The 19,455-nt window shown below is 41.8% G+C and overlaps 1 protein-coding gene across 1 annotated transcript in view; it reads right to left on the reverse strand.

Moving 5' to 3' along the window:
* Positions 1-1,549: 1,549 nt before the first annotated feature.
* Positions 1,550-19,455, reverse strand: part of LOC137260833 (cadherin-23-like) — a 44,589-nt gene continuing 26,683 nt past the window's right edge. Inside the window, exons 34-50 of the mRNA XM_067798393.1 lie at positions 18,958-19,375; positions 17,719-17,912; positions 16,787-17,023; positions 15,640-15,875; positions 15,020-15,206; positions 13,973-14,384; positions 13,440-13,633; positions 13,008-13,244; positions 11,236-11,480; positions 10,199-10,376; positions 8,973-9,455; positions 7,892-8,007; positions 6,832-6,922; positions 5,472-5,667; positions 5,240-5,274; positions 2,599-2,668; positions 1,550-1,562 (exon numbers count right to left, since the gene is read on the reverse strand). Coding sequence (XP_067654494.1) covers positions 1,550-1,562; positions 2,599-2,668; positions 5,240-5,274; positions 5,472-5,667; positions 6,832-6,922; positions 7,892-8,007; positions 8,973-9,455; positions 10,199-10,376; positions 11,236-11,480; positions 13,008-13,244; positions 13,440-13,633; positions 13,973-14,384; positions 15,020-15,206; positions 15,640-15,875; positions 16,787-17,023; positions 17,719-17,912; positions 18,958-19,375 — 3,542 coding nt within the window. The remainder of the gene's footprint in view (positions 1,563-2,598; positions 2,669-5,239; positions 5,275-5,471; positions 5,668-6,831; positions 6,923-7,891; positions 8,008-8,972; positions 9,456-10,198; positions 10,377-11,235; positions 11,481-13,007; positions 13,245-13,439; positions 13,634-13,972; positions 14,385-15,019; positions 15,207-15,639; positions 15,876-16,786; positions 17,024-17,718; positions 17,913-18,957; positions 19,376-19,455) is intronic.

Genomic DNA, 19,455 nt, shown 5'->3' on the forward strand with positions numbered 1-19,455 from the left:
ACTAGAAATGCCGGGAATTCGTTGTCACTTCGTGATAGTAGTGTTTGGGCTGTTGCCAAACACCGGTACTTCTCAATATGAGCTAATACCCGTGCTTTAAACAGTTCAAAATTAACATTAACTTGTCCGGTAAGATAAATACGTTGGTCACTGTTCCCTGGGGGCTCACTGGTTGATGTAACCTCTATGTTCTTTATGTTCTCTCAGACCTCCTGATCAGTGAGGAACTTATGTTCCAAACTCAAACAGAATGGTCACTGCTTCATTATATTTGTCCACGATTGTATATCATTAGTATTATAACCACGTGACACAATATCCAATTCAAGTGGTAGTTCTATTTGACCGCAATTGTAATAAACTCGGAAAGTTTCCATAATCCAATTTTAGGGATCAAATCCAGGCAAACTTAACTTAAGTTTAACTCGTAGGTCTGGGCTGTTAACGCCGTCAGTTCGGGTTGACCAGACACTGAATAAAGACATAATTGGCTGCACAAATATGTTGACACATTTTTATATATGTAGTGATAAAATAATTTACTACATGAACATTCAACTGAAAATACAGGCCTATTTCGTATGAACAACTTCTGCCGGAACTACTTTCACCCAGTTTCAAGAACACTCTAAGGCCATCTCACAACAGTATCAAAACATCTAATTAACAGATTTCGTATCTAATTTTGTCTCACCTCGGAGGCAAACCACTAACTTATGTCAATTCTCTCTCTGAAGTAAAATTTAATATAATAAATATGTGTCTTTTAATTATTATGATTAAAAAATGTCGTAGTATAGTTCTTACTTACTCCTTTCAATCAGGGCCAGCTAAACTGATCGATAATCGGGAAATATCGCAGATAGGAAAGATTATTAATAATTATCGATATGAAATTTGTGTTACCGACAAAATCGTTCAATAACTTTCATTGAGAGAAAAAGTCCTCCGACAATATACTCTTCGGGATGCCGTGTCGTTAATTACCCATCCAATAACATATCACCAGTAACTAGGGATATATCTATATTTACTTATACTGAAGAGAAAAAGAAACGAAACTGCTGGCAAGTTTTGAGATAGAAGATATAAATATGAACGCTTACTTTCAAGAGATTTCAACTTTTTAGAAAATTGCGTTTCTTTTCCTGTACAGTATATTTCAGACACTTTTGCTCGACGTTACGTATCCGATATTGACCGATAATCGATGGATATCTAGTTAACAATTATCGATTTCTATGATCTATGTCAGAGCCCTACTTTCACTGCAATAAATCCAATGTCCTTGCAATTTATGTACATGTTAGGGAGAGGCCCTCTTCACCGCATTACTGAATCAGTGGCACCAGAGAGTTGGAACAAGTTATGAACCGGAAGATCGGTATTTTGACGTCATCATATGAAGTTGCACATCCAGTGTTATTTTCATAAACATACATGCATTAATAAGAGCAAATAAATTGACACGTTTTTTTATCCACAATGATTCTTGGCAACCATAGAGATGTTTTGTAAGGTCAGCATAAATGTTCACTTTTCTCCTCTGTTACCTCTTGCCACTGAAAGGTAAAACAAAATCAGAATTAAGGTGTAGTTACAATAGTTGAATACAGACATGCAAGCCTGCGTTGTATTATAAGGATATCTGAATCTGTTTTGTTCCCCAGAATTGGCTCAGTTGTGCTGAAAGTTCTGTGTAGAGTTGCGCCCCATTGTAGGGTTAGGATCCGCTGATAATGGGTTCGAATTCAAGGTTGCATCTGATTTTGATACATGGTCCTTCAACTCCAAACTGATAGTTTCAACAACGATGTAAACGGCCAATGTCATGGTAAATGTCATACCATGGCTTACCTGGCATCAGTCATCGTGATCATTTTTACCACTATGGCGAAACCAAGGACAGAGGTACGTTGCAGATGGATCAATGATCCCAAAGCACAGAGTTACGACCGGTCGTAATGTTACGAACGCTCTGTGGACCGGCATCCTGGAACTGGAACCCACCACGGTTACTATAGGCGACAAGTCCAGTACCCTAATTCCCGTGTCTATAAAAATGAACACCGACTTGTCTCGGGCGTCGGGCGATGGAATTTTTTACCCCCTGATTACTACATTTTGACCATAAAGATTTTGAGCGGGTTTTTTAGTAATATTCGCATTTAGCAATATCACGGTGGGGACACCATAAATGGTGTACCCATGTAGTCAATCGAACCCGGATCTTCGGCGCGATGACCGAACACTTTAACCACTAGCCTACCCCACTGCCTCCGACTTGGGTTAGAATCTGAATTAAGCAGCCCCGGCTGGCGAATGGGTCAAACTACTAAGACGCTTTCTATAACCAGCTGAAGTCAACCAGCTAATACAAGCAGTCACACACACACGCATGCACGTTGCCATATGAGCGAAATATTCTTAAGCACGGCGTTAAGCAGCATTGCACTACACTTCACCTACATCAGTGGTCCAGAAGCTACTAACGCTAATACCAGTTCCACGTTGTCACAGCTACGCTCGTCATTCCACTAACAAATGTTTATCTTCATTAATAACTGTCAGAGAGTATCACATATGTAAAAAACTTACAAGTCTTCAATCCTCAGATCGTAGTCATCTCTGCCAATTCCCCTCTCAAAGCTCCTCTTCCTAGGGCGAACTGTGGAATTGAAAAGAGTGAGTGAATTATGTTCTACGGCGGATGGTAAATCATGGCATTTTGACCAGACTTCAAGCAGTTTCTTCCCACAGAGGTTCCTTGTCTTCTCTTCCTACGAACCTCTGTTCTAATACGTCCCTTTGATGGTGCGAGTGTTCAGGATTCGTGATTGGTTGCAATCAGATTTAGTTGGACAATCCTCGACATTGTTTCAAAGGTGATCATCGTAAGGCCTCGGTGTTTTCCGAATGCTTTGTAAAAACAAGTACTGTTCTCAATGCGCAAATGTTTATTCTAGACAGAACTGTCATGCAATGGTGGATCATTCACCCTCGTTGAGAAACGAGAAGCTAGTCATTAAATGTTTTGTGTGTCACATCAACACAAGTCCCGGGCAGAAGAGGGATATTTGGGGCCCCACATTTGTTTGTATCAGTCAAGTTGGATCTATGTCGATGTAACACGGATTCTGGTGGGATAGAAAAAGAAGGGAGGTAATTCGTGTTGCGGTATTTTTGCCGCTAGAGGATTTTATGAGAACCGGGAAATGTGGCCGTATTTGAAGCGAGGTTTGTAGGAAGATATGACAAGTAACCTCTGTGGGAGGAGACTGGACTCCAGTCTACCACGGCTAATGGGCTAATTAAAGGCTACCTGCATTCAACCAAGTTTCCCAGTTTTAATAACATTCACCACAACTCCATTTTGGATAGACCCGTGAAGATCCTGGTCAGAAATGGTCTTCACCAAACTATGCTTGTGAGAAGAGGCGACTAACGGGATCGGCTAGATAGGCTGATTGACATGTTGTTATAGTTCGATGTTTATGACGTTAACCACTTGATTGTAGATCAGACTCCTGCTATATAGCTGTTATTTCGTTCAACAAATAACAAACACATTAACACAATCTAAGTAAACATAGCCCCAGTGTTACTCGTTGTACGCCTACACTGGGGTCTAACAAAACCTTGTAGGAGGTCGGGTTTGATCATCTTTGAGATTTACCAATCGGAGCACAGCTAACCAAATCGCGAAAGTGGACGTTCGCACATACCTTTACAACTTTCAACCACTCGAAGATTTGTACCCGAACGATTCCGAATGCTATTTTCTCTACGATCGCCACCGGGTGTTAGCAATAGTCAAATTTACCAGCCGGCCACCAGGGCCTGCTGCTACATGCAGACTTTAAAATCTACAGGCCCTAAATGAAATCTGCAGGCCCTTTTGGTTAAAGTCAAAGGAAAAAACCCAGACTACTTTGCACACAGTTTCACGCTGTTTGTACAAAACCAAGCGAAGCTTAGGGCACACGGAGGAGTTACTATTTGTTAGACTGGCGTTGACATTCTAACGCCAAAGCGCTGAAATAACAGAAGTGAAACAGCAAGCTGTCGTAAAATGATGGATCGTGGATGATTCCCGAAAAATAACTGACAGGTGATTTCCTGAAGGCCATAAGGGCCCGCACATATTTGAAACTGCCGACCCGATACAATAACAACAAGCGCTGGGCTTCCGGTTACATGGCATGCTGCACACAGTAGTGAATTAACAGTCGCTGAAAATAGTTATTTTGACAATATTCAAGGATGTCAGCTTGCGCAAATATCAGCTAATGGTAACCATGTCAACAGGAACCCAAAAGCGCATATACTGCAGGTCAAATTTCAGTGTTATATTTGCGGATTTTCTTTCGTTGAGAGATCATTGTCAGTGACCAGTGTATTTTGTAAGTCCCACCAAACCCTAAACAGTAGCCGTTGTCTGATTGGTTAAATCCCTTTAGCCGTCTCGCATTTGATTGGACGGTCATAGGTCAGTCAAAGGTTACCTGACCCGAGAGTAGGAGTGTGTCGAATAACAATGGGGCTAAATTTACTTAGGCTGCACATTAACACAATTTAACATTTTACTCACGCTTTCGACAATCATACTTAACCGGGAACCATATTTACTCAGGGATCACTTTCAGGTGTTAAATTGAGTGAGTGAGGCAATAATGTGGGAGTTCTATAACATAATGGTCAACTGCATGAACAACAGACACCGTCGCAGCAAGACGACAACAGTGGCTACAAGCCATCTTATTGTTTTAACCTATAATGATAGTGTTGGTATTTCCTAAGAACACAATGGTAAAGGATACGCTTGATTATTTAACGTGTATCATAATAATAACACATACATAGCGTATTAGGCTGACTTTATAGATGGAACTATTTGTCATACCAAACGACATAGTCTAAACAAAATAACAGAAGAAATTACAATCCATTTAAGAAACCAGGTTAGAACACTCCTCGTTCGTTAGTTAGATAGTTTCAGTCCCGGTGTGTGAGTGAGTGAGTGAGTGTAAATGGCAGAGTAACGGGATTGGGTGGTCAAACTCGCAGACTTCATTTACACATGTCTTCGTATCCCAGTTTTGTAGAGCCTTGCTCTCGCTGTTGATCACCGAATTGTCTGGTCCAGAGCTGATTACATAAACACCAACAACACACATCTGGAATATTGCTGAGAGCAACGTTAAACAGTAAACCGAAAAGAAAACGACATAAAACGTACCTTTGTTTATTCGGGTCGATTGTGGAATTTTTGATCTAAAACAGAAAACAAAAGTAATTGTCTTCGTCCAGCTATGATAGCCGTTAAAAGGTTTGTAGATCAATTAAACAATAATCAAACATTTAAAAACATAGCAATCCTTAATCCTTTAAGAGACAGGAAGAAATATGTCTTAAACACATAAGTTGTCTGATTTTCAAAGTTGGTTTTGAAACGGTCAAGAAGTACGTACAAAGCATTCCTCAGATACATCGCCATCAAAACCATTAGCATCATGGCCATGACAATAACGAGAGCTCTCATAGCCCAAACTTCAGCTGAACCGTCGGTGTCTTTATCAGCACTAGCAACCGTGGAGTTACTGCATGTGCATGGTGCCGCAGTGACGTCGCTGGGACAGGTAACAGGTGTCGTCGCTGTCGGTGTAACTGGAAGTACATGGTCGAATCAATCAATCAGTCAATCAATCAATCGCTTCGTTCGATATCGGCCCTAGTCTTCAAAGATGACATATGATAATGTAGTATATCTATAAGCCCGTGTCCCCTTAATATGTTTCGAATCAACAGGCATATTTGGAAATTTGTTACACGATTTATTCTTGTAGAATATGACCTTAATAGCTTACTAACACGAGAATGAGTCCTCTTGGTAAAAAAATCAACATGAAAATAAAACACCGAAGCGATTTTAATGAACAAATATACTTTGCAGTTTTACTTGTTAACGAGATTGTAGAGCCGCTTCTCATAAGAGCGTAGAAAAACACCAAATACCAAATACCAAATACACTGTAATTGACCTCAGTTTTATCCATGTTTACACACTGAGGTAATGAGTATATCGCTCTGTAAACAATGACAGCATAAACAAATAAAACAATATTGCCAGCATACAACAGTAGCAGTAAATCCTTACAATCTGAACCTGAGAAAATATCATAAGGTTCCACAGACTTGAAATTCTGTTACAAAGGCAAAGTGACAAGGACGTAATACACATCCTTGCCGTACACCGCTAGATATTTGAAACCAAAACTGACACCAAGATGCCAGGAGACGTATTTCTTATCAAAATGTAACCGCACTTAACGCCTTGCTTTAGTAACGAACACCGAAGCAATGTAAAAACCTTACTAAACCAAAAGCTTCTTAAAAATCTACAAAAGGGGAATAAAAACGAATTCTACTTTTAGAAAGATACGTCCAGACACTGGAAAGTAAATATGTTATTTGTCGCACAGTAACCCCTGCGAAGTCAAGCTTACACAATCAGATACTATAACATGTAGTTGCTCCCTTATCGAAGAACTTCCTTTTCCTTACGAATGCGTGCTTGATTAAGAATCAGTACTTTGAGTACTGCTCCAGCAATATCACGATCCGGACACCATAAACGTGCTTCACACATTGTATCCACGTAAGGAATCGAACACCGATCTTTGCTGTGACCGACGAACACCTTTTCCACTAGACTACCCCCTGTCGAGTATGCACTAGATCACGGAATACGTGAGGACAGACTAAACACAATAAGAAACGTATCTGTCATTCCTTGGAATGAACCAACTGGAAGTCACATCTTCTTCTTACCGGCTGATGTCGAGGCGTTGTTGCATACACACGGTGGTGACATTGTTGTGGTTGTCGTAGTAGTTGGATCTGAAGTATTTGTGGTAGTTGTATTTCGACATTTTTCAAGTGATAACCACGGTGATCGTTTACAATGCATGAAATAAGGCCACAAAAGAAGGACTAGACTTCTAACGGATAGTCTAAATTTTCAGTTAGCTAGCACGATGGTCTGGTAAAAGATTTAGATTTAGCCTGTTCCAATACATATGGGTAAATGTCTCTGGATTGTCTGGTCTGGTTAAATCAAGTTTGGGCTGGTTACATTTCAAAGTTACCAGCCTTGGTGTTTTTGAGGTTTGGGCATATTTCATACACTGTGATCAATAGCAGTTTGGAAGGTGATCCCGAATCATCACATGGGCTGGTGTGAACCACCTTCACGATACCGAGACACTAAGAACACCGATGAAAAACATCTAAATACAAAACACCACGAATCAGGTTTGGCTGTAGACCAAGGTCCATTGCGCGTGTTCGGTCAGGAGTGCGTCTGGCTCCTTTTACTAATGCTATTTTATTGTGACATTTACGCTGGCTGCCACATGAGCAGCAATAGTATACGGCTAGGGAGGCTTTATTGTATCTCCTTGCTGCTGCATTTCAAGTACTACCTTTTCACGATTTTCGAGTTCGCAACTGGGTTACAATGACATGCGTCATCCAGGTCCATGAGCCTGACCATCTGATCCCCTTAGTCGCCTCTTACGGCAAGCATGTTTGCTGAAGATCAGTTCCAACCAGGGGTAGCGGTATCGGGTATTGGGACCCATTACTATTCTGGGTCCCCTTTTGCGTTTTGTTTTGGAGTGTGTGAGTCTGGTTTTATTGCGCTTTTCAGCAATATTCCAGCAATATCACGGCGTGGGACAACAAAAATGGCTTGGACACATTGAGCCAATGTGGGGAATCGAACCCGGGTCGTCAGTGGGATGAGCGAAAGTTTTATCCACTAGGCTACCCAATCGCCTCGAAAGCATTATGGAAATGGGAAAGATTACAAATCTACCCATTCAGGAGACTCACCTGTTGCCGTCGCGTTGCCGCTGCAGTTGCATGTCACACTCGGGCATGAGGTAGTTGAAATTGATGTCGTTGTGGTCGCAGACGTTGTTGTTGAAACAGCCGTTGTGTTATCTGGAAATATCAATCACATTGTCGTGCAACAACTTTAGAGATCTGATATCAGTCATCATCCTTAACCCATATAACGTTTGTCACACCTCGTAATTTTCCGTAACCTATCTAACATTTGCCACACCTCGCACTATATCGTGACCAACACAGCATTCGTCACATCCTGTCCCTTTGGCAACCTACATAGGACTCGTGACCTATGTTCCCTTTCCGTTAAATACGCCACCTGTTTGTAACCTACATAGCATTCGTCACCCCTCCCCTCTTACCGTAACCTACTTGAGCATGTGTGGAAATACATAGTCAAGGAAAAACACAAACAAACAAACATACAGCTCGGGATTACACGATGAACCTGAATTCAAGGTGCCGTTAGCTGTGAATATGTTGGCAAGATAGATGTCTTCAATGCAGAAATATATACACGTTCGGTATTGATCTAATTAGAAAACGATACGTAACGAGATTGAGTTTAGTTTTACGCCGCTTTTAGCAATATTACAGCAATATAAATTCGGGGGACACCAGAAATGGGCATCACAGCAAAGTTCGTGAAGAGCAGAAGCTTTAACCACTCCGCCCCTTGGAATATGTTAGTGTGTCAACTGGTCAACGTCCACTTTGAACAACGATTAAACTAATCCACAACATATCAGCCAATGAAATAAAATAATAAGGGAGAACTCGGGTAAACATCCACAAACACATCTAGCCAATTATGATGCTATATTATAATCCTTGTGTGTTTATCATAATCCTGGCGAACCTGGGATTCGAACCCAAGGCGAGCAGATCATGGTAAGAACATTAGGCAAATAGGGTTTCTTTGCTGGTTCTGAAACCTGAAAAATATTCATGTACTACTCAAAATAAGTTAAGGACCGTTTGATCATGGGACAACAGATCAACTATAGTAATATTAGAGACGTTTGGTTTCCTTGACTTCTTTTGGGTAGTATACATACCGCAATTTTTAAACAGCACCAGCAAGTGACATTTGCCCTCAAGGGTGCCGTCGGTAGCAGTCACGACAACTGACTTTGCCAGATCTGCAACAGCGCCACCTGTGGGGAAGTCCTCCAGAGTTACCGAACCTGTCGCTGAATCGACTATGATGTAAGGGTTGGCATCGATGATGTATTCCAGACTTGGTCCGTCTTCGTCATCCGCCGTCAGAGTCAACAACTCACTGCCTAGATCGTCGTCGCAGTCAACGTTGACAGTGTAGGAGACGTCAGTAAACACTGGTGCTATGTCGTTGCTGTCGGTGAGGATAACTCGCAACACCGCTGATGATGTTTTAGGTGGTGTCCCCTTGTCTGAGGCAGTGAGTGTGATGTCGTAGAATCTTGAACCTCCAGTCGATGGATCAAAGTCGAGCTCGCTTGTAGTTGTCAGAACCCCAGTGTCGCAATCAACAGTGAACTTCCCAGGAGCATCTGCTGTATCTGCAAAATAATGTGGCAATTATTAGGAACATCGTGAAGATCCGGCTTACAATTAGTCTTCAGTATCCATTTGAATTGTATGCTAGCTATACAACAAACAGTACCCGTGAAGGTCCGGGTAAAATAGGCCTTCAGCAACCCATGCTTGCCAGAGAAGGCGACTATGCTTGTCGTAAGAAGCGACAAACGGAATCGGGTGGTCAGGCTCACTGACTTGGTTGGCATATGTCATCGGTTCCCAATTGCGCAAATCGATGATCGTGCTGTTTATTACTGGATTGTCTGGCGTGGAGTGGATTGTCTGCAGTAGTTAACTAACTCACTCAGTCATTGGGACTGCACGATATCAACGTAATAATAGTTATTTCATCGCGAATGTTCGATGCAAATAACACCATCTTATAGTCAGGCTCGCTGATTTGGTTGACGCAAGACATAGCATTAACACTGAATAGATCGTCTGTCTTGTCGCAAATCACCTGAATGTCTGGTCCAGACTTAATTACTTACAGACCGTCGTGTACCTTCCCCTCCGCAAAACTGCTTAGCATAAAAATCAGTGTGGCCAATACAACTCTCCGTTGTGCCTATCGGATTCGAGCCAATTTCTGGCGTCCCTTGCCGTGATGTTGCTGAAATATTGCTAAAAGCGGTGTAAAACCAAACTCACTCACTCACCATCAGATTCCCATGATTGCGCCCATATTCACATACACAAAAGCACTCATTCAAAACGAACTGACCTGAGAGAACTGACGTAATCGCATACGTCACTTTACCGTCCTCTCCGAGGTCCGCGTCAGTCGCGTGGACGGTGAGGACTTCGAATCCGGGAGCAGTGTCTTCCGAGAGACTTGTTTCAGGGAGTTTCCCCTCAGTTACACCCTCCAGAACAGGATCATGTTCATTCACGGGTTTTATCTGTATTGAAATGGATGTGCAATCAAGCTTCTTTTTTTAAAATTGTGTTATGCAGTGCTTTACTGAAAGTTACATGTAATTACGTATGTATGTAATGCGCTGAATTCCACACATGGTCAAGAGCTTCTCGGAGTGAAGTAAAAAGCAAATATTTACAATGTTTATGCTAGAACGAGGGTAAGAATGTCAGGAATGTTAAGTTATAGGATGTAATATTTTCTAAGAAAATGGTTTGTTTTCATTTAGCTTTTTCATTTTGAGTTACGAAGAGAGACATTTTGTGTTCAATGGGGAGTTGATTTCACTGCTGAAGGGCACCATAGCTGACGGAGCGAAATCCGAATGTCCAGATTTTCTGTCTGGGAATGGTGAAAAGGTGTTGATTTGCCGACCGATCTTAACACTCTGGAATGACAGCGCTTGGTGACTTCAACAAGGCAGTCTTAAGCCGTATGGTGATAACACTCGTACAGAAATTGATGACTTTTTATTAAACTTTAACCTACATCTAACCCTTGAAACTCCCGGGGTAGAATAGGCCTTCAGCAACCCATGCTTGCAATAACAGGCGACTATGCTCGTCGTAAGAGGTGACTATAACAGGATCGGGTGGTCCGCCTCACTGACTTTGTTGACACATGTCATCGGTTCCCATTTGCGCAGATCGATGCTCATCTTGTTGATCACTGGATTGTCTGGTCCAGACTCGATTATTTACAGACCGCCGCCATGTAGCTGGGATATTGCTGAGTGTGGCGTAAAACTAAACTCACTCACTCATTTAACCTGCAAAAAGTCGTTACCTGGCCTACGGTTATAACTTCAGGGCTTTGCGAAAGTTGCAACATTTCGAGCCTACCTCAACGACGACTACGGTGACGCCCGTTCGCGCCTCTGTTGCGTGGTCAACGGCGATGACAGTCACAGAATAGGTAAAGTCGACTCCCTCTGCTTCTTCATAATCCACGTCCTTCGAATGTACGTACAAGACATTCCCGTCAAGACGGAACAAGTTGTTGGTGTTGCCGTCGCTGATGTTGAAGCTAAACTCGCCATTGTTGCCATCATCAGCGTCCGTAGCCGTGAGTGTCACCAGCTCGGTCTCTGAATCAATTGCATAAACACACTCTTCAAATAATGAAACGCATAGGTGATTTTGAGATCATTGGTACGTTCGAATCCAAAATTCCTTCCGACTATAAACCTTGGTGTGACAGTTTGATTTCTGTGCATCAAAGTTTAACAGGTTCACATTAATGATCTGACACACTGTGATTTAACAGAAATGAGGTGCTCCATCCATCTCACTCACTCACTCACGTACTCATCACGTGACCTCTAGCGAGCAAATCTAACATTTATCATTTTACATGTCAACTTGAAATGTAGAAGCATGCGTATACATGAAGACCTGTGCCACGAAACTGAATTTTTACAAAGCACAAAAAGTCAAAAAGATAAAATAAGTGTGTCCTTTATTGTATGTAAAATAGCAAGTAATATTCATATGTAAAATACCCATATGATAGTATTCATAATAAAGATGCACTGTATCAATAGCTGTCCTTTAAAGGGACGGCGATGTAGCCAGTAGGTTAAAGTGTTCGCTAGCCAGAATTCGAATTCGAAGTAAAATCCCAATCTGATGTGTTATCTATTGCAGGTACACTGGTAAAGGCGGCGCAAAATCACACTCATTCACTAAATGAGTAAGTGCATGAGTTTAGGTTTACGACGCTTTTAGCAACATCACCGCAGGGGACACCGGAAATGGACTTCAAGCATTGTGCCCGTGTAGGGAATCGAACCCGAGCCTTCAGCGTGATGTGTGAACGCTTTAACTACACGACTGCCTCACTATATGAATGTCTTCCTGTTTAAATACACTTTTTAGCGATCCTCTACCAACATCAGGATGAGGGACATCGGGAATAGTCTTTACGCATTGTGTATCGAACCCTGGGCTTCTGCGTGACAAGCAAACGTTTTTACTACTTTCTTTTGTCTACATCGACCTACATCATATTGTAAAGCATATCAAATGCATTGGGCAAATATACGGATAATTTGCAAAGGGAAAACGTGAACCTATTCTTACTTTGTCAGTATGTGCCGAGTCTTTAGCAAGACGAATACCAATAACGGTATGAGTTTCACATCACCTACATTTAAAGAACTATTTAATGAGTTCCAAGTAACATTTTCAACATAACTGTTTCCTTTTGAAACTATATTCACTAATATTAGCACCAGAAAGGGTTCCAGATCCTACATAATATACCCTGTGTATATATCCTGTGTAGTGATATGTATCCTATAACCACGTGAACAAAGCTAAACTGCTGTGAACTCCTTTTGTGTAATATTCATTCGCAGAGTCAAAAAGTTAGGAAAATACTTGCAGGTTTGCAGGTACTGAAAACTTTAACAACGGTAGTCACACTATTTTGTGGTATTTGATTATATTTAGCTTATAATGTCATTGACATTTACTTTGAATGAAACCGCGCTCTCACTGGAAACGTCCAACTTCCGGTTACGTATCTAATTTGCATACCTAAGTCACTTATGCCGCTCACATCACGTAAAAATGCCTCCGCTTATTGATGAATGAGTTATCCATGTGTTTACCTCCTTCAGCTTGTTCAGTCACTTCCCCTCTGTAGATCCCACTGGAGAAGGTGGGCGTGTTGTCGTTGATGTCGGTGACGACCATCTCCAGAGCCTCCGTCACACTGTGGCCGGCTTCGTCCATGACGTGCAACTTCACGTCCAGTGTCGCTGATGCTAAAGTCTCGAAGTCCAGGTTCTGTCCGAGGGTCAGTTGACCCGTTGTACTGTCAACGACCAACAAGTCACTATCTTCACCTGGGGGAGTGTAAGTGAGTGAGATAAAAGAGGAAACTGGATGTTCTTCCACAAAACTACGAAGGGCACTACATACAATATGACTTTTCCACCACCACCATCCAGGCATAAACAATATATACTGAACAGCAAAAGAAACGCAACTCTGGCTTTTTGTTACGTTTTCAGTAGATTATTATATTATGGCGAACCAACCTTGCAAACTGTAGATGTGGGTGTCGTTTTCATCCGCGTCACTCACGATGTAGCCTCTCGCAACATCCGTCCCCAGAGGGATCTCTTCCGGAATGTATATCACCTTGGTAACCGTCACAACAGGAGTCTCGTCGTTTGAGTCCAAGACATGGATGACTATAGTCTGATCAGCTGTGTACGTTCCATCCGTGGCGCTGAAAGGCGTTTTTGATTTGAGTTGCCAAATACAAATAAAAGCAATAGCTATTTTACGACTAGTAAAACATACACAGCTGCTGAAGACTTTTGTCCTTCAGGTGTGTAGAATAGTTTGAGTGAATGTAGTTTACGCCGCTCTCAGCAATGTTACAGCGAAACTGGTTTCAACCATTGAACTGATGTGAAGCAGAAGAAGAACAGACTTTTCATGGTGGCTAAATGAAACATAGAACTTCGTCGATCTCGAGTTTGTATTCTTTCTTTCACCGATATTTTGTATCTTTCTTACCATATTATTAGACCTGAAATTGTTATTATTTACTAAATACCTTTACCTGATTACTACAGAATGGCATCGTTCAAACTCAAAGTCAAGTTGCTTTTCGACCTTCAGCATTGACCCGTCAACTTTGAACTTGGTATGAGAAGTGCTGAAGGTCACGTCATCTCCATCAACGTCATCGGCCATCAGAGAGACGACGTCCTGTCCGACACTGGCGTTTTCAAAAACGTCAACTTCCTGAACAGTCATGTTCCATACGGGCGGGTTGTCATTAGAACCTATAACGTTAACGCGCAATGCACCATGGGTAGAGCGAGGTGGTGAGCCTGAGTCCGTGGCAGTAATGTTGATAATGTAGTAGTCGACGCCGCCGGTGACGACATCAGCGTCCAGCTGACCGGAAACTCTGAGCTGTCCAGACGACGCATCGATTGAAAACAAACCGTCATGCTGGACGTCTGAATCTATGAAATACCATTCGGTCATGTGATAGTTCATTTGCAATAATGTTCATATACAATCAACGAGTCAAAGTTTGCACTTTTCATTTTCCAGATATGCACACCCATAATGATAAATATGCTCATAAAGACAATGTCACGGGAGTGTAGTTCACCATTTTGTTTTACAAGCTTTCCTTGATTGTCATTTTAGTGACGCACGCAGCAATATTCCAGCTTTATGGGGCAGCCTGTAAATAATCTTGTCTCGAACAGACAATCCAGTGATCAACAGCACGAGCATCCATCTACGCAATTGGGATACGATGACAGGTGTCAACCAAGTCAGACAGACTAACCACCTGATCTCGTTAGTCGAATCTTAAGTTATCTATGAGTTACTGGATCTTCACGGGCCTGCCTTCATAGTACATCTATATAATTTATCTGTGTGATGTGGCAATAAAGACATTAAGACAGCCTTTTTTCTTGTATAAAGTACGATAGTTTCATTTGGGCAGAAATTGATACGTGAGTATTAAACCGTTTCGCAATTTTCAACAAATCTGCCACAAACCAAATTCCGTCAAATACAGCATCATGTGCACGTTTATTACATGACGACACTGCCTGGACTGAATTCCTTAGAAATGCCTCACCTGATATCACTGACTGGATGCCGTATATCACGAGACCATCACTGCCACTGTCATCGTCTGTCGCCACGAAGGTGTGGATGACTGCTCCTATATCAGAGTCTTCGCGAACGGAGACTTCGACAAAGTTGCCGCCGTCATCAATATCCGGGGATATAAACACGGGTAAGTGTTCGTTCACAGGAAGGACCTGAATATCCAAGCGATATGCAGTACAAACTCCATCAAATGTCAGCTGTATTTGGCAATCAGCAGGTTGGACAGTATGAAGCGATTGCTGACGTTTTAGTGTAAGAGCGTTCCGTTTTACGCGATGCTTTTTGACAGAGTTGGCATATTTAACAAAGATTGTTTTGGAAGAATATTCATAGTCATATTTATTTTCAATAAAAAAAACCCACGCTACCTGAATACGACTAGTAAATGAAAGTTATAAGATGATGTTCAAAATAGAAAGTGCTGTCAACAAATGACGTAAATAATTTTAAAACCGTTTTTATTGTGACTTGCCAGCCTGGTCCAAATTCGATTATTCACTATATGTAACGTTGCAGTGTTATACAAGGGACAACCGCACAACAACAATTATAAATTTAGCGCCATTGTGATCCTGGGTACAATACCTTGATAGTGACGACAGACGTCGAGGTGAGACGTAGTTCACCAGCCGGATTGTCGACGGCCACAATTTTCACGTTGTACACGTCGCTAGTCGTCTCGTAGTCTACGGGGTCTCCAGATGTGATAAGTTGGGTCCCAGAGAGCTTGAACTGGGATACGGCTGAGTCCAGGTCAAGTTGCACAACCCCATACTCGCCATTGTCCAGATCCGTGCATGCAATCTCCGATATAACCACGCCTGAAACACGGAAATCCAACAGTTTGTATTCGAGACCAACTCGCGTTATTCCCGCACAGTTACGGAGAGGGACGAGTGGTGACGCATGTTCAGTTTTATGATATCTGTTAGGAATATTCAGAATACCACATTGAGAATGTAAATGAATTGTAAAATGATCGAAAAGATGTAGGATTAATATTTTTATCGGCCACCCCAAACATGTTTCTACTTTTATGATGGTTTATAACATCTGGTTTTCAGAAGAGGTAGAAAAATATCAGGTCTGTCAAAAAACACCCAGCGTTCTAGTTTAAAGTACAAAAGAAAGTACTCACCTGTGCTTTGAGATTGATTGATTCATTCATTCATTCATTCATTCATTCATTTATTTTATGCATCAAACATGACACCATGTACAAGTCATTCCTGTTAAAAGATTACGTCACGATGAGACAATAGTTACTACTAAGTAATCATGAACATACCACACTGTTTGTCCCCTTGAGAAACTGTAGTAACATCATACTTTCATCAGTACTTCAATATACAATAGCAACACAGTAATTTCGATCTGTGAGACCCAGGTTGGAATTGCTCTTCAGTAACCCATGCTTTTAGTAAAAGGCGACCAATGGGCTCGGGTTGTCAGACTCGCAGACTTGGTGGACAAATGTCATCGTATCCTGATTGTGTATACTCGATTATTTACAGACGTGGCTTAAAACTGCAAAATAGCTAAGTGCGGCGTTAAACTAAACTCACTCACTCACAGTGATTCCTTCATGACGCCAAATCACCTCGATATTTCGCTGTTCGATTGGAAATCATGTTAAAATGGTATCGATGAAGTTCTTTCTATTCGCTTCGTTTGATCAAGTACTAAAAAGCAGTTGGCACAGTTTTCATACCCAGCCTAGCTTTCTTCCTACCTTCATCCCAATTCTCCGTGATATTCCCCTGTAGCGTGACGTCGCACACAGGCGCGTTGTCGTTAATATCGACAACGGTGAGGTTCCAGCTGACTGAGGTCTGAAGTCCGGCAGTGTCAGTGACGGTCAGGAGGAGGTAATCAATGAAGGTCACGTCACCCGGGCTATCACGGTCAATTCGTTTAGCAATCGTGAGTTCTCCGGATGATTCCAAGTTAAAATATTCAGCACCGGATCCTGCATACATAATACATGATATTTTTGTTATTGCTAATACAGCTTAATGCGTTCGTTCTCCCGTTTTCCTGTAGGCTAGTACTTAAACCGTTCGGTTTTAATTATAGGTACAATGTGTGAAGGCTGTTGCAACAACGTCCACGACCACAACCACATTAGTTTCAACTACCTCGTGTTCGAGTGTGACATGAAAATTCATCAGCAACGCGACGGCTAGAGGTAAGTCTCCTGGGTGGGTAGTTTTGTGTGCAACTTCTTTTCGTGTCCCCCGCCGTGAAATTGCTGGAATGTTGCTTCAAGGGGCGTAAAACCAAACTCACTCCGTCAGAAATAGTAGTCATACCAAATTTTGGAGACATGTGAGCATATCCACCCTCACAAACGACATAAGATATCGATTAACAGATCAGTCCAGAACAATAATGTAACATATTTTCAAAATCAGAATGTGAAATAACTAACAATTTGTAAATCCGTTAATATATAACATGGAAAAAGAGACATTGACATAAGTAGCATATCTGATAAGGGGCGGTGGGGTAGCCTAGTGGTAAAAACGTTCGCTGGTCACGCCGCAGACCATGGTTCAATTCCCCACATGGATACAAAGTGCGTACCCAATTTCTGGTGCCAGTCGCCGTGATATTGCCGGAATAGCGGCGTAAAACCATTCTCACACACTGTAAATGACTGACCTGATAAGGTGTGTGTAACTATATCGTTTACATCCGAGTCACTGACAGAGAAGAACCATCCTATTCCCATTCCTATTGGCTGTTCTTCGGTTAGCGTCAAGGGAGGTAATAGAGTTACTTCCGGTGCCTCATCCACCACGTTCAGGACATTGACGGTGATCAAGGTACTGGCTTCGTGAGTTCCGTCCGAGGCACTGCAGATTAATATCACAAGTGTGTTTCAATCCTGGTTTCAATCGCTATTGTTTAAAAGATTCCGAAATGTGATTGACTTTTACGTTTTCCCATAACACATAAATCAAACTTATCATTTTATATCACTTTACGATCAAGACATATTTTACAAATAACGAAAGCGAATATATCTAAAAGTGATATTTACCATGCTGTCTGCATTCTTATCAACCAGTTTCAGTATATGTGCTAGATGATATGTATATTGTGAAGAAACCGCAGACACAAAGGAAAGCAGACCTTTGTGACGTCATTCAGGAAACAAAAAATAATTTTCTTGACAAAACCAGAGAATAGGTGCGCATGGTCGAGCAGGACGTGCTCACATTTTTTAAGACAATCGGTGATTTTTCAGTGATGTAAACAAATATTTTTATAACGTTTATTTCTTTTTCGTCTTTTTTTTTTAATCTGTTTCGGACGAAAAATGATCAGTCCCTGGTGTTGATTTGTTTTAAAATTAAGGGACCAAGAGCATTGCCGTAATATACGAATCAGGCCTTATATCACACCGCTACATCTATTACGAGATATGGGAGGAGGAGTAGTCAAGTGGTTAAAGCGTTCAATCGTCATTTCGAAGAACCGGGTTTGATTCCCCTCATTGGTGCAATGGGTGAAGCCCATTTCTGGTGTCCCCAACCGTGATACTGCTGGAATATTGCTAAAGGTGTCGCAAAACTAAACTCACTCACTCTTTGGAGATGGGACGAATTGAAAAAGCGTCAATAGTTTATCGTTTCAATAAATTCAGTGACTGCGCTACATAAACAGGGGTGAGTTTCTGTTCAATCACGTGATTGTCTGGTTTGCTTACAAGTCATAGTGACAAAGTGTGCGGGTGTCAGGTGCTACCGAATATGCAACAACTGGTGTTATCACAGATTTTTACCAATCTATTCATATAATTTCTCCTTTAAATTTGACTTTACGGCCAATGGTCGATAATCGAGGCTGGCTATTTTCAAGCGCTGAAGAGTCGTATTTTGTTGGATATTTCCTTACCTTACTGTTAAAATATGGCACTGTTTGGACTCGAAGTCTAATTGTTGTATGAGGATCACGCTGTCTCCGAATGCTGTTTGGAACGCTGCGCTGCCAGACAGGGTCAAGGTCACGGCATCCCCATCGGGATCTTGAACGTCAAGGTCAAGTACAACGTCATCAATGGCCATGTTCTCGTACACATTCACCTCTGACGGAGCACCTTTGAAGTAGGGCGCGTTGTCGTTTACGCCGGACAGAACGATACGTTGAATTCCTTCTGTAGACTTCGTCACGGTCCCACCATCCATAGCCCGGATGACAAGTGTGACGTACTCAAAGCCGCCTGTCGATTGGTCGAAGTCAAGTTGCCCGGACGTACGAAGTATGCCTTTGTTGTTGTCCAGAATGAAGAGATCGCGTCTGTCTACGTCTTTGTCTGTCAAGCAGGAATGTGCTTCATAACAATACTGAACAGCAAAAGAAACGCAACTTCAAAAAAATGAAATCTCATAAAAG

This window comes from Haliotis asinina, chromosome 14, assembly GCF_037392515.1.
Source record: "Haliotis asinina isolate JCU_RB_2024 chromosome 14, JCU_Hal_asi_v2, whole genome shotgun sequence".
In the NCBI taxonomy this organism is placed as follows: Eukaryota; Metazoa; Mollusca; class Gastropoda; order Lepetellida; family Haliotidae; genus Haliotis; species Haliotis asinina.